The sequence below is a fragment of the Erpetoichthys calabaricus genome, chromosome 11 (genome assembly GCF_900747795.2).
Source record: "Erpetoichthys calabaricus chromosome 11, fErpCal1.3, whole genome shotgun sequence".
In the NCBI taxonomy this organism is placed as follows: domain Eukaryota; kingdom Metazoa; phylum Chordata; class Cladistia; order Polypteriformes; family Polypteridae; genus Erpetoichthys; species Erpetoichthys calabaricus.
The window spans coordinates 77,486,125-77,502,929 of record NC_041404.2 but is presented as its reverse complement, the minus strand read 5'-3'; the positions used below and the strand labels follow the sequence as shown (position 1 = coordinate 77,502,929).

The window sequence follows — 16,805 nt, the reverse complement described above, 5'->3', positions numbered from 1 at the left end:
CCAAAAGTGTAGTGAATACAATCACCGTTTGATTGTCCTTTTCCACTTCAAGTCCGTCTGGAAGAACACCAAACACAGCTGTTAGTGGGTTAGGAGGGATTGTGACCCCAAGGCTGTTTGAAAGCACTCAAAAATTTTGGTCCAGAATGATGTTAATTTGGTGCAGACCCAGAACATGTGACCCAGTGAGGCAGGAGCTTGGTTGCAGCGTTCGCAGGTTGGATCTTGCCCTGGAAACATTTTGGACAGTTTTAAGCGAGACAGATGAGCTCGATATATAATTTTTAGTTGAATAATTCTATGCTTTGCGCATATGGAGCTCAAGTGAATTCTCTGCTTTGCTACCTTCCACTCCTTTTCTGATATATTGATTAAGAGATCTTTTTCCCAATGTCCTCTTGGATCTTTGAAAGGTAGGGACTCTAATAGGATTTTATATAATGCGGAAATGGTGTTTAATTCCTCGAAATTGAGCAGTATTTTTTCCAGCATTATGGAGGGTGCGAGGTGGGGGAAAAAATTTTAAAAAAGATTTTAGCATAAGGCTGAAAAATGTGAAGAAAGTGCAGGGGTCTCACGTCATTGTTCTAATATACACTATATATATTTATGTAAAGAAATCTTAGCAAATATGTGTTGTATACAATTATATACGCAATATGTTGCAAGCTATTGTATTATACTTTGTTAATATATATAATTTTGAGTTTGGTATAAATTGTCAGTTTATCTGACTGCTATCATTGCAATTAATGCTAAAAAGTTATACTCTCTATATCTCTTTTACTAAGAACACAAGCTGGAACATAGCCTCTCAGCTTTGCATTCTGAATATTCCTGTTTGGTGAGTACTCCTTAAAAGTTATGTGCTGAATTACATGTAACATACATTAAGTTAACTAGCCTCTGAGGTTTTATGCTGAAACACAAGCCAAAGAATGGCTCTGAGCCTCTGAGGTTGTATATGAATTATTATTTATACAACACACTCTAAGATCGATACTTAGCCCCTGGGGTATTATTATAAAAGAACATGTTAGTATAAAAGCATTAATCTTTGAAGTTACAGATAAAAAGTGTCTATTTTGTATTTCTTTTTATGGATATATAAACGAAAACCATACAAGCAATATAAAGTCAAGCTAACTCAATTATACTGTAACTAATTTATATCATAATGATAAAATTTGTATTTTTGACCAAAATAAATTGGAGTCAGAGTAATGGTCCACACTCCTATTCCCAGGAGTTTTCATTCAGAGGGCAAACATTTAAAAAAAAATAATATAATTTAAGAGTGCATAGAAGCACTCCCACAACGTTTATTACAGACAAAACTGTAAAAGATCCTGCCTCCCAATCTGTTATCTGAAAAAGGACCTCACATTTATGGCAGGGAGAGGGCTTTGCTAGTATTAACTTACAATTGTGAAGTTTGTTCACTATGAATGACGTAGGTGTAGACAATCCTAAACAAGTTATACTGAGTACATGCTGAGGGAGTCCAACACATGGTGAGTTATCATTTTCCTCTCTCTCTGTGTTGCTGCATGTGTATGTACGCGTCCTGTACCCACAGTAGTGTCTGTGCTGGTTCTACTGTATGTGCGTGTTTTATCTGTCCTAGTGATGCTCTATTCGGGTGTGGAATGCATCATTATTATAGATTATGGCATTATTTTAATACAATAGTTGATTAATATATTTTTATATCATGCCTACAAAATCCACTATGGTGTTCAAAACTGTTATTGCTTTTATTGTCTGGTTGTTTTTTTATGCAGTTCTTTGGTTAATTCTAGTTATTAGTTCATCTGTTTGCCCATAGTGTCTGTGACTTCTCTTTAATCTAGTGTGTTGCTACCATTTATTTCATTTACATATTTTTACATTAATGCTTTATTAAAATATTTCTCATAACCAAGACATAAATAAGTGTTATAATATGTTTTGTTATTAAGTTTGATGTCACTTTTCTCTCTGCCCACTGTTATGGACTCATTCATACAGGCAGACCAAGCATGGTACGCAGGGGCTCAGCATCAGCATTTAGATTTACCGAGCCAAGCACAGGACTAGAGAGCCAAAGACAACCGGATAATTGAATAGTCAGCCTAAAGACAGACTAGTATATTTCTGTCTTCTGTCAGCACAAAATCCTCTTTCCTTGTTGGGAGAATGAGAACTGCATGTAGGCATTGTGCTATTCCTGTATTTTTGAAGGTGGGGTTTGAGTCCTTTCCTGTCCTTGTTTGGATCCAGAGAAGGAGCCTGCACGTGGAGCAACCAGTATATAAGGATGGACCTATGGCCAACACACTTTGAAGCTAACGGGCGGAAGATTATGACCTCCGTCCAGAAAATCCTTTCAGCGTGGCGACGAAAGATGGCAGACTGCGTAGGTCAAGACCCCCACATGCTTGATAGAGTCTGTCATAAGCTTCCCATCTGTAAAACCGCGTGAACCCGTCAGTAAAGTGAGCTAAATTATCCTTATACTTCTCATGTAATCTTGTAACCGTCATATTGCATGCTGGGGGGGAATAAAACCTTTTTAATTTATAATTATTTAAATTCAGGTTAATTAAAACGCTGCAATTGAAAAGAACACATTTCCAGAGAGCTAATGCCTCTTAAGGAAACAATAAGAATTTGATTTTAAACTGAAAATATTTCTCTTTTGGTTGGTCCTGCTTCCACTTCAAAACCAGTCCCGCCCACACGCAGCCGACACAGCATTTCTTGATTCCTATTCGTCATCTTCCATGTCATGCACTATACTGGCCTGCTGAGCGTAACAAGTACCAACAAGTACTCAAGGTGCTGTCACAACGGTAAAGTAGCTTTACCACCCTTGCGGGAGACACCTGTGTCTTTACAACAGCTTCTTACACAGCAAACATCAGAAGCTAAAAATTATCGTGAACAAATTCGAGAATACAACTCTTCTCTAGGGTTTGCTTCCATGGGTGCACAGATAACTCAATCTCTTGGCCACGGACCATACTGTTTTAAAATACACGGGCAAATTTATCACCAGAGCTCTCCACTATACGCTAAACACTTCTACCTCTCCAGGGGCCTCATGTATAAATGGTACGTATGCACAGAAATGTTGCATAAGAACGTTTTCACATTCAAATCGCGATGTATAAAACCTACACTTGGCGTAAAGCCACGCACATTTCCACGGTACCTCATACCCTGTCGTACGCAAGTTCTCCGCTCGGTTTTGCAGACTGGCGGCACCCAGTGTCAAAGCAGTGCTACTGTTCCTGTGTGGTTACCCTTTGTTAGATCCACATCCACGATGGCGGCTTTATCAAATACAGTGAAATTAACCGCATATCGTTCATAAATGTAATGCATCTGATTGTAATTAACCTGTAACAATATAATGGTCCACAGAATGGTCAAACTATTCTAAATACCATAACTGCTTTAGCGTTATTACTCTCACTGCACCTTCTTTTTCTTCTTCTGTCAGCTGCTTCTGTTAGGGGTTGCCACAGCGGATCACCTTTTTCCATATTACTCTCACTGTACCACTTGGAGTATTTATATCACTGTATCTGAGTGTGAATCACAGATCTACATCGATTGGAAAGAGAATTATCGGTATGCAGCATCAAGCACTCGCTGCCTCAGCCATTCACTATTTGAACTGCTCTCATCCGACCAATGCTTCACAGCCTTTCCTGTTCGGACCTCGTGATTCACAAACAGTTTCATCCCAAGAACTATACACTCACTCAATCAGTCCATCAAGTGCTCCTTGTAGAACTGTTTGTACTTGCAAGTTACAGTGAGGTAATTGTACTTATGATACAGTTATAATATTGCACAACCTGAGCCATGTTATAAAGCGTGTATTTACATATGATGACGATATCATTTTTAAGATGAAATGCAGCAATTTATGTTGATTATATTATACAGATAAAACTTTAACTACACGGTGCCGCAGCACTAGCGAGCTTGAGTTTCGTTCACGGTTTGTTCCTACCTCGCTCTGCATTCATGCTGTGGCTGGCGTGACACTGGAAGGATAGAAGGATAGAATAATTAAACATTATGAAGATATTTCGATGTTCCTTAAAAGTTTTGAAGAATCGGCGTTCTAAGCTTACAGATGGCTTAATGTCTATTACAGAGCTGATTGTGTGGCGATTGGGTATTTGGAGAAAGAAAAGTAAGAACAGGAATACAGTACTTCTGTAATAAAGCATTTCATTGAAGGTCACGCATGGTGCAGCAAGCATCTTGCTGTAAGACATGAACAATCACTGCGCCACCGTGTTCCCATGTTTAATAACATGCTTTAACTCATATCATCATGAAAATGATATCATGTATACTTCTCAGTATTTTAATTATTCAGAGAGCTGTAATATTACGAACGTAATGGATTCTGTGTCCTGTCGGAGGAAGAGCACGTAGTGATTCAGGCATATAGAGCACAAATAAGATCAAATACACAACAAAGCATTTAACATGCTACTTTAGTTACGATGGGATTTGATAAACTAGTAAATTAAATGATTTTAAGATGAAGTTTATGATATTCTACTTTAATGACAAAATAAACTACGTGATTAAAGTGGAAATTTCGAGATTAAAGTTGACATTTCGTGCTTTTTCACATTGTGTGCCTTTTTTTTTCACTGTACCCTAATAAGCTTTTATATGACACTCAGACAGTGGGCTACGAGTCACCTTTTCACGCGAAACTTTGATATGTGACAACTTTTTTATTTCGGGCACTGTGCGACTTTTTGAACTTCAGCTTTCGAGTTTCTCCGACACGCTATGTCACTCGATCAACTTCCTTTTGTTGCTTATATAACTGTTTAAACCAACAAATAGTATGTTTTTCGTTGCCTCCATTTGGTATTTGCTGAAATTCTTCTATTTTTCCTCGTACTTTTGCCATTGCCTTTTCACAGAACGCTGGGCTTAAGGGCTATTTATATTGATTTGTATATTCAAAGAGGCGTAATTCTGGGAGGAGTTGGGGTGGGACAGCAAGCGCGTGCACGTGTGTTTATTTCCATGCTGAGCGGGATTTATGTAGCGGAAGAATGCGGAAGTTGGCGAACGCACAGATTCCTGCATCTGGATATTTTCTGTGCGTAAACACATTTCGGCTTTTGTGCTTATGTCATGTTACAGTGTGAATTTTATGCACGGTGTTATGCATGAGGCCCCAGGATATGGACAGTTGTATGTTTTTGACACAGTGCAAGCTACTAAAGTACGCTTACAAAATAAAGCAAATTCTGCATGCAGCGAAAATGTACTTCTCCAGCTAGATTCCATGCTCAGAACCATCAACCCCTTCGCTAAATCATACAAACACATGCATGAAATCCAATCGTACAGATGTTGTTGGTCCAATCCAACAGCATCTGTACGAATGGTTTTCAAGGAAACCCCTAGGCAGGATTTACGATGATACAATGCCCCGACAAGTCACACCGATGTTGCAGTGAATTTCGTCAGAGAAGATGGTGAAAAGCCTGCCGAAAGGGACATTTGCATCTATCCCAGAGGCAACTTCTGTAAACATATTTCCATGCTCAATATGAATTGTGATCCTGTGGTTTACCCACTTTTATTCCCTTACGGAGACATTGGGTGGCACAAAGATTTACATGTTCCCGATAAAAGAACCATCAAGCGAATAAGGCTTACTCAATGCCAATTTTACGCGTACAGATTAGCAATGAGGGATACATTTAGTATTTTGCACTCCAGCGGCAAACTATTCCAACAGTACGTCGTAGATGCATATGTTAAAACAGAGGGCGCGCATCTCAACTATCTCGGATTACATCAACAAGATCTGCGCGTCGAACTATCAGACGCACTGCAAGGAAACGCTGAAAATAACAATATATGTGTAGGCAAAATGATCATATTACCGTCCACATTTCCAGGAAGTCCAAGATACACGCAACAAAACTATCAGGATGCCATGGCCATAGTACATAAATTCGGAAAGCCTGATTTATTTATCACTTTCACATGTAATCCTGCTTAGCCGGAAATTCTATATGCACACTGCATCTTTTGAGAAATATTTATTTCTTCTTGATTTCTGAATTCCTTTCTCACCATTTTCCGTTCCTATTCTTACACCGCCGTATGCTACGGTGGGTATCGGCTAGTTTATATTAACAAGTGCCTGCTCACAGAAAGACTTGGTTTGAGTGATTGGTCAGACACAGAGAAACAGTCTGTAAAATTTAAGTTATCGATTAGTGTCTCAAAGTTCTCTTGGAAGAGGTTATTTCAACTTGTATATTTTATATATAGCATTTTCCTGTTCTACACTTGTGATAGCAGCTCCAGTCGGCAAACATATCCTTAGCAGTCAGTACAATCTATTGAAATGGTAGAAGATTCATGCCCGTGCACACAGGGTCAGCTGTCTAAGAAAATCTCTATCACACATCACACATACAGCCCCCACTATAAAATATTTAATTAAAAATGTGTATGGGTCTGAAGTAAATAAAAATATTAACAATGCTCCAGCTTCAGTAAATCTATTACTGCTTTTATATACTTATCATCACTTTTTTTTATAAAGAAATGAGGTAAATTGCTAAGTACTTACCTTGTCACTTAGGAAGTTTAACAGAATTATACCTGGCAGGTTTATGAAAAATATTCCCTGGATTATCATTTCACTGTATTAAAATTAAATTGTAGTTACTACAACATACATGATATTTCTATCATTTTTCTTTTTCTGTTATTCAATTACTCAGTCTGCTCAATCCAGCTTAGTGTTGCAGGAAACCACAGCAAAAGACAGGACTTATCCCTAAACTGGGCCTCCTCAGTTGCAGAACATTTATCAAATATTTGCTTTGCAAATTATTCATTAAATAAAATATATACAGTGTATGTACAAAAGCTAAAATGTATGAAATAAAAGTGTTCAAAAAATATTTAAAATAAAGTTCCATAATGAAAGCCAGTGATTTTAGTAAATATGTTGTAGTTAATATTTCACTTGTAGATTTTTAAAATATATTTACAAAATTACTTTGGAAACCCTAAAGTCATTGTATTTGATATCATTTCTATTTATTATCTCTAAAAAGTATTCTGGACTCTATAATTTACTTGGCTATTAGTATTTCAATTAATATCTTACCATTGCAAACCACACTGACATCATTAGACTGACATATTTTCTGTTCTTTATTGCCACAATGCCAAATAAAATCTTCATTTCCACTGCAGTTTAATGTATTAATCCAAACCTTATCTGGACCTTTGCCATATTCTCCACCTTTGTAAGCATATGCTGCAGTTCCACACTGCAATTCCTTACATACAATATTTGCTTCATTTATACCTGCAATAAAAAATGCCCAAAATAATATTGTGCACAAAAAATCAAATGTACATAATATTACATTTTCAAACTTGCCTACTTCCAATTCAGGGCCACAGAAGCTACCGTTGGAGCAGCATCATTTAGTGTGGTTGCTCCCAAACTGTGGAACACTCTTCCTCAATCTCTCCGCAACTTCACAACCCTTTCCTCCTTTTAAGTCAGACCTTGAATGATATCTATTCAGCAAATATTTCTTTTCCATTACAAAGACCTAAATGTTATTTATTTATTTATTTTCCTCTGTAAACGTCTGATATTTATTGTATTTTGAACAATTTAACACTCAAGTGATTCTAATCAACCCCTTACCCCAATTATTGTCACAAATGATTCCTTTCTTCTCTTTGTATGTGATCTCCACTCGTCCTTCACAGGGATGATCACCACCAGAAAGACTTAAGGACACTTGTTCTGTAATAAGCAAAGTTACATTAGTTATATTAATGTAATTTAAATCATAAGAGATTTAGAGAACAATGATTAAATGTCTAAACATTTTATAAAGATCCTACAATATTGTATGTAATATAAAAAGAAATGATAATTAGTAAAAAATTAACAAATATCATAATAAGGATGCTGCAATAACAACAGAAAAAACAGAGAATATATTACCTGAGCACTTTATGTTAACATGATTAAAGATGGAAATATTTGTTTTGATTTCCCAGTTATTTTTGTAGCATCTGGAAAGGGATTCTTCATCACCATTGCAGAAGACATCCGATTCAAAGATTTTATTTGGCAATTCAGAATCAAAGTTGAGACCAAACTGTGTTGTTACTTCACTACCACATCTCAGCTGTCTACAGACAACTTCACTGTTTGTTTGCCTCCATTTACTGTGGAAAACGAGTCCCCACTGGCCATTATACAATACCTCTAATCTTCCAGAACATGGGTTGTTACTGTTTTTTAAACGAAGTTTTTCAGGCCCTGTGAAGACATATAAAAGAAGCAAAACTGAAATTACTTCATCCATTCTTTCAATTATCTTTTTTTCCATTCATATATCCAGGGCAGGGTCGCAGGGCCTCATCTCATCAATCATCAGGAACAAGGCAATAGCAATCCCTGGACAGGGTGCCAAAAATCATATTTCTTTCAAACACAAAAAGTCATTTGAATTAAATTACCCTTGAACCATTTACTCCATTGCCTCTTTAAAACTATAAAGAAATACCCAAAATTCTTAATTTTCCTAGTCTATGCATCTATTGTAAATGACTTGCATCTGTTCATAATGAAATATTTAAATTTTGATGTTAATTTTTTGGTTTCATTCTTATGCTTATCAAAGCAATAAAATACCGCACAGCTAAACTCTTAAAATTAATGGCACTATATAGTTCCTTACAGGGTCATGTGGTTCTTTGCAGAACCATTGCTTGAGAAAGAATCATTTAATTCTGAGAAAGGTTCTTTGCATATGATGTTTGTTCTTTGTGGTTTGAAAACTGTGTGGAACATTGGTATTTCACACATCTGTTATCATCTATTCAAAAAATTATAGAACCTGTTATGAATCTAAATAAAGGTTCTTTCTGGGAGCTCTGGCACCTTTATTTTTAAGAGAGTACATGCCCTGCACAGAAACACACATTGCTAAAGGCTACAGCAAAATGACAGGCATTCTTCATTTTGTACAGCAAAGTGTAGTACACTACATATTAAGAGTATATTAGTATATTAGGCAATAAAATCACTATATATATATATATATATATATATATATATATATATATTGTCACACACGTGTGTTTAGGAGGCAGCTAAAGGGCTTAAATACAGGTAGTTCCATGCCAGACCAGGGGGGTGGCGGAGTGCACTAATTTTCCCTCTCGATCTTTTGCAGACCATTCTAGGGAAATCCCACCCGGCTCTGGGGCAGCCACTGGCGTCACTTCTGGTTCCGGTCTGGATGACATCACTTCCGCTACTGGCCTTTAAAGCTGCCATCTTGCTACCTGGAGATCAGTTCTGTTTTGGACTTGGTTGAATGAGCATGTCTCTGTTTTTTGAAAACTTTTGCAGCCGTAATCGATTAAATGGGTGGCTGCCCCAAACCTTCTCGATGTCTTTTGGTTGTTTTTCTGACAATATATATATATAAATAGTACATCCAGAAAGTATTCACAGCGCATCAGTTTTTCCACATTTTGTTATGTTACAGCCTTATTCCAAAATGGATTAAATTCATTTTTTTCCTCAGAATTCTACACACAACACCCCATAATGACAACGTGAAAAAGTTTACTTGAGGTTTTTGCAAATTTATTAAAAATAAAAAAATTGAGAAAGCACATGTACATAAGTATTCACAGCCTTTGCCGTGAAGCTCGAAATTGAGCTCAGGTGCATCCTGTTTCCCCTGATCATCCTTGAGATGTTTCTGCAGCTTAACTGGAGTCCACCTGTGGTAAATTCAGTTGATTGGACATGATTTGGAAAGGCACACACCTGTCTATATAAGGTCCCACAGTTGACAGTTCATGTCAGAGCACAAACCAAGCATGAAGTCAAAGGAATTGTCTGTAGACCTCCAAGACAGGATTGTCTCGAGGCACATATCTGGGGAAGGTTACAGAAAAATTTCTGCTGCTTGGAAGGTCCCAATGAGCACAGTGGCCTCCATCATCTGTAAGTGGAAGAAGTTCGAAACCACCAGGACTCTTCCTAGAGCTGGCCGTCCATCTAAACTGAGCGATCGGGGGAGAAGGGCCTTAGTCAGGGAGGTGACCAAGAACCCGATGGTCACTCTGTCAGATCTCCAGAGGTCCTCTGTGGAGAGAGAAGAACCTTCCAGAAGGACAACCATCTCTGCAGCAATCCACCAATCAGGCCTGTATGGTAGAGTGGCCAGACGGAAGCCACTCCTTAGTAAAAGGCACTTGGCAGCCCGCCTGGAGTTTGCCAAAAGGCACCTGAAGGATTCTCAGACCATGAGAAAGAAAATTCTCTGGTCTGATGAGACTCTTTGGTGTGAATGCCAGGCGTCACGTTTGGAGGAAACCAGGCACCGCTCATCACCAGGCCAATATACCATCCCTACAGTGAAGCATGGTGGTGGCAGCATCATGCTGTGGGGATGTATTTCAGCGGCAGGGACTGGGAGACTAGTCAGGATAAAGGGAAAGATGACTGCAGCAATGTACAGAGACATCCTGGATGAAAACCTGCTGCAGTGCACTCTTGACCTCAGACTGGGGCGACGGTTCATCTTTCAGCAGGACAACAACCCTAAGCACACAGCCAAGATATCAAAGGAGTGGCTTCAGGACAACTCTGTGAATGTCCTTGAGTGGCCCAGCCAGAGCCCAGACTTGAATCTGATTGAACATCTCTGGAGAGATCTTAAAATGGCTGTGCACTGACGCTACCCATCCAACCTGATGGAGCTTGAGAGGTGCTGCAAAGAGGAATGGGCAAAACTGGCCAAGGATAGGTGTGCCAAGCTTGTGGCATCATATTCAACAAGACTTGAGGCTGTAATTGCTGCCAAAGGTGCATCGACAAAGTATTGAGCAAAGGCTGTGAATACTTATGTACATGTGATTTCTCACTTTTTTTATTTTTAATAAATTTGCAAAAACCTCAAGTAAACTTTTTTCACATTGTCATTATGGGGTGTTGTGTGTAGAATTCTGAGGAAAAAAATGAATTTAATCCATTTTGGAATAAGGCTGTAACATAACAACATATATATATAGTGGACGCTAGAGACACTGTTGCCCCATGAAACCCACCAGACAGACGTCCAGGACACACTTGTAAAAGCACCAAGAAGAATCTTTAATAATTTTCTTCTAATACAGTGCACAAAGCACCACACATTCCACAATTCTCCAATAATACAATAATAATAAACAATAATCAATAATCACAATCCTCCACTCCTCCCAGCAGCTCCGTCACTCTACCACCCAACTCCGGCTCTCTTGCTGGGTCTTCAGCAGTCCTTTAAATAGTCCATGACCCGGAAGTATTCCTCCTGAGTTAAACGCCACATCATCCGTTCTCAAGTAGCCCGGAAGTACTGCGGGCTTCCATCCTCGTGACTCCAAAGTACTTCAGGGTTGTTGTAACAGTAGGAGTCCCCAGGTTCTTTGTGAGCTCCACCTGGTGGCACCCACGGCACCCAACAGGGGTGAGGAAACAAACTCCATGTTCCAGGATGCCCTGAGGGAAATCGAGGAACCGTTACCGTCCAGGGGAGCTGCCACCTAGCATCCTGGGGGAGGCAGTCTCCTGAAAAGGCTGCCTTCTTCCATTCTTTTCTTTCAGGGACATCCAGGCAGGACTGAATCACCGGCTGTCCATCACAATATATATATATATCCTGTGTATAAAATAGAATGTCTGTCTGTATGTTCCCCTTACAATCCTATACTCTTTGACCAATCTCAACCAAATTTTGCATAGTTGCTTTCTATGACCATACATAACCAGACAGACTATATTGAAACCCAACATTTTGACCCTGGGGGTCTCAGTAGAAATATTATTTTTTTGTGTGCTAAACTTTCCACACAAACTGTCACCTGCTGGCTCAGAGTAAGTGAAACACCTGAACAGACTGTAGCTAAAATGACAAGAGCTTAACATTATGTAAACGGGGTACACCAAGTGTTGCTTCTATCTACTATATTTTTGCTTGGAGGTGTTGGGTCATGCTTGATTGAAAGCGTAAGTGCAGTTTATAATTTAAGTATCATAAACTCTACTATGAACTGTCCACCTTCAACTAAAAGGACAAGTCTGACATTATAGCATTCATGGTTGCAACCCAGCAACTAGTTACTGCAATTCTGGAATCCAATCAGATCCAAAAAGAACAAATTCTTGAAATGCTGCGTAGTTCTTCTATTTACTGTAATATAAAAAAGAGTGCTTTTGCAGTGGGGTGTTGGGCGACGCTTGATCAAGACTGGAGGTGCACCTCAACACAAAGGAAAATCAAAGGGTTCTTGTTTAACTCCTGCTTTGTCAGATTTTCTTCATAATTTCAGCACTATGAATTAGTCCACCTTGAACTAAGTCAGTCCAGCTAAGAGTTACTGCAATTCTGGAATCCAGTCATACCCAAAAAAAAAAGAAAAATTCCTGACTTATGAGAGCAACAAGATGACAGCTAGCAATAACAACAGGGTCACCATTAAAAAAAACACATAAACCTTGCACTCTTTCCTTAGCCCGTTTTACAAATATACCCAGGCAACACTGGGTACTTTGGCTAGTAATAAATAAATAGAAAATATAGTCAGAGTTAGATAAGGATAGGCAGGCAGTCACAACTGGCTTATTTGGGACCAGTGAGACAGGCAAATCCTTGAGATCTTCTTAATTTACTGTATATCCTTGGAGAGGCAGGGTTTTTTTGTTTTACTACTAACGCTGTTAAAATTGTTGCTGACTCAGCAACTCATTGAAGTCATAGCTTTAGAGTAGGTTATCATTCATATGCAGATGACACTCAGATCTATTGCAGTGTTAAAAGTGAAAGTTCATCAGGGCTTTCTCACCTCACAACTTGCCTCAGTGAAATTAAAAGAAATTAAAACATGGATGGAATATAACTCTTTAAAATTAAATTGTAACAAAAGCGAAGTCCTGCTAATCGGCATCAATGCTCAATTTAAGAACATGAGCTCCTTCTTAACCACCCTTACTGATGATGTTATCAGACCTTCTTCTTCTGCCAGTAATCTTAATGTCTTTATTGATTCCTCCTTTTCTTATTTGACTGACATTCATTACATTACATTAAGAAACTTTCTTATTTCCACATTCATAACATATCCCATGTTCATTCATTACTCTAATTTTCCAATGCTGAGTAACTTGTCCATGCTTTATTAGCTACTGGCAGGCATCTATTCTAATCTGTTCTCGCAGTTTCAGTTGGTTCAGAACTCTGCTAAAAGAAACCCACAGCAGCGAACATATAACACCCTTTCTGCTCCACTTTAATGGTTCCCTGTGTCGTATAGGGTTGAGTATAAAATTCTAATAACCTATAAAGTTTTAAATGGCCTTGCACCAGAGTACATTAATAACTTCCTCCATCACTATGGTCCTGTCTGACCACTAACACCAACCGATTCTGGCAATCTCATTGTGCCCCCGACTAATCTGCTGTTCTATGGGTGACAGAGTCTTCAATTCTACACCACCCAGACTTTGGAATAACCTCTATAAATTAATGAGATCAGCTGACTATCATCTGACCATCCATCCATCCATCCATCCATTATCCAACCCGCAACCCACCGCATTTTAGTTTTAGGTTGTCATCTGACCAATGCTTTCAAATAACAACCTAAAACTTATTTGCTCAGGGAAGCATTTAACTTTATGATATTCTGACATTTCTTTTAGTTTAACCACTCTGTTCAGATGTCCAAGATGATTTATGTTTGTATCACAAATTATATTATCTGTTCTGGTTTTTCTTGTACTCTTTATGTTTTTGTATTTTATTCTGGTTTATTGTTTCGATTTCTATATAAATGCTTTATATATCCTGTATTTATCTTTATTTGGTATTCATACAGATATTTTTGCATCCAGTATTGTATATGCCCTGTTTTTTTTAGGATTTTCTGTGAAGTGCTTTGAGCATGGGAAAGATTCCATATACAACCCCAAATAAAAAATAATGTTGGGGAAGTATGGAAAACGCATATACAGTATAAAAAAAATGCAGTGATTGTTAAATTTACCTTAATGTTTATTTCATTGCAGACAGTATGAACCCAAGATATTTCATGTTCTGTCTGGTCAACTTCATTTAATTTGTTACTATACATCCATTCTTGCATATCAGGCCTGCAACACATTCCAAAAAAAAAGTTGGGATGGGGCAAATTAGGGCCAGTAAGGAGGTAGAAAAATTAAACAATGATGTGATTTCAAATAGGTGATGTTAACAGGTGATTGTAATCATTATTACATACTCCAGGGGATTTATTTTTAGTTTCAGGGATTTTTTTACCTTAATTATTGCATTTGATTTATATCTCTTTCAATACTTTAATACATTAGGAGTGATCAGTTTATATTTGATTTACAAGCATTGCAAAAGTATGGTTTGCGTCAATATAAATTGAAATGTGAAGGAACTCAAAAGGCCAAGCAAACACATACAGAGAGTGCTAATTCAACATGGATGATTGGATCAGAAATGTTACAGAGGCCACAGTGTTAGAGCTGCTAGCTTTGTTGATAACTTTCTTAGATTCTAGCTATCCAAGAAGGCCACCATCTTATAATGTTGTGGTGGACTCATAATAGTACAGGGTGTGGACACAAGATTGCAATGGTTGTTTTGTGACAATATGAAAGCGAACATGGAACATGTTCATATTGTCAATTTTTGTGTTTTTTTGGCGAATCCTGCTACTAATGTTTATTTAACTAAGTATTTTAAAACACCTTTCAATTTCCTCTTATATATATTTACATATTTTTTCTTTGTTTTGTGCAGCTTTGTTTTGTTTCTTGTTTTAAGGCTCTTTCAATAGGGAGGTGTTTACATCCATTAGGTGTTAATTAAAATAGGCATATGCTCTACACAGCTCTGCCCTTCAGCTTTCTTCATAAGGCTAGTGATGTGACATGCTGGGGTTTTACACCACATGCTGTCTTCTGCAATTTGTCTCCTTTCACTAACTGAAAACTTACTGACTCAGTAATATGTGCTTGTCAGTGCATGCTTGTTGTTGGGGAAGCTATAAAGTTGTACTTCTATCCATTATGCTATTAAACATTGTACAGCTGCACTGGAAGAAGATATTGTATATGACAACAAGATATTGTTGCCATGTTTAGATGTCACTTAGTTACAGAGGCATTGTTCACAAACAATTGAATGTTTATGTTCTGGAAGGATGAAGGACAACGGGCAAAGTGCAACTTCCTGCAATTTTTTTTATTTTTGTGATTTTACTCATTGTTGCTGAGATTATTCATTACCAAATTTAACCTAATAAGGAATAATGAGAGCTTTCTAAAATATAATTATGTGACTATAAGATGGATGGGACAACTGGGCAATAAATTTTGGCATTATTAATATGGGTGACTATGAATATGTACCTGCCCCAGTTTCTTCTCAGTCCTTTCACATGTCTAGTGTGACTAATCAGATAGATAGATAGATAGATAGATAGATAGATAGATAGATAGATAGATAGATAGATAGATAGATAGATAGATAGATAGATAGATAGATAGATAGATAGATACTTTATTAATCCTAAGGGGAAATTCACATTATAATTAAATAATAATATTTAATATAATATAAAATTAAATAATTAATATTTATTTTCATAGAAATACATATTACTGGTATATTTTTACAAGATTTCCAGCACCAAAGCACAATTAAAATAAATAAATAAATAAAAACTCAGATGTGAGCATCAATAGGCTTTATGTCCTTGGAACCAAGTTACCCAAACTATTCTATAACATTTTAGTAATCATTTACCACTCTGATGCTGATCTTTCTGATTATAAGTATTATAAGTATATGTGAATTTCCCATTGGGATTAATAAAGTATCTATCTATCTATCTATCTATCTATCTATCTATCTATCTATCTATCTATCTATCTATCTATCTATCTATCTATCTATCTATCTATCTATCTATCTATCTATCTATCTATAAAATAGATCATTACATAGCAATATAGCAAGTGACGAGAAGAATTCATAAGTAATTGCAGAATTACGGTATTTGAGGGTTCCTCCAGTCTAGAGTGCCTCTTTCTTTTGCATGATTTGGCTCAAAAACTAATCACCATATCTTTATTTCATAACAGGCTTAAGTTTTGAACTTGGTATTTTTCGGTCCAGCAGTTTTATCTCTAAACCGTCCTCAAGAAACTGTGACACACAGAGAGACACACACCCATCATCAAGATACCAATGTTTTTGGTATCAGGGGACCCTAAAACATTGAGATCCATTGAAAACTGGAGATCAAAATTTTTGACGAATCTAAAGCTTTCGCTACTCCCCCATAGAGGATAGGTTATGGTGGGGAGGACACAAAGCAAAAAACAATGAGTAAAACAGTTATATTTCGTTGATAGCTTATAGAAAATTATTTTAATAAAAAGGCTTAAACCCAAGCAAACCTTGATAATTGAGGTACTGCAAAAATGTATATTATGGGCACAAAATATTAGAAAAAGTTCAAATGTATTTTAGGACCAAAACATTAGGATATCAGTAAGCTACAATATTTAAGATATTAGTTGATTTCCTTGACTATAGCAGTGTGAATTACTAAATGCTTAAAATATACATCACTCCCAGAAGATAAAAGGGAGCTGGCACAGCAGAAAAAGGGGAATGAGGAACGAAAAAAAAGGAAAA

The 16,805-nt window shown here is 37.3% G+C and overlaps 1 protein-coding gene across 1 annotated transcript in view; it reads right to left on the bottom strand.

Moving 5' to 3' along the window:
- The window catches only part of LOC114644787 (scavenger receptor cysteine-rich type 1 protein M130), an 80,907-nt gene that overhangs the window by 46,629 nt on the left and 17,473 nt on the right, over positions 1-16,805 (bottom strand). The window contains exons 3-5 of the mRNA XM_051934306.1: positions 8,030-8,350; positions 7,724-7,825; positions 7,169-7,372 (exon numbers count right to left, since the gene is read on the bottom strand). Of these exons, the coding sequence (XP_051790266.1) occupies positions 7,169-7,372; positions 7,724-7,825; positions 8,030-8,350 (627 nt within the window). The remainder of the gene's footprint in view (positions 1-7,168; positions 7,373-7,723; positions 7,826-8,029; positions 8,351-16,805) is intronic.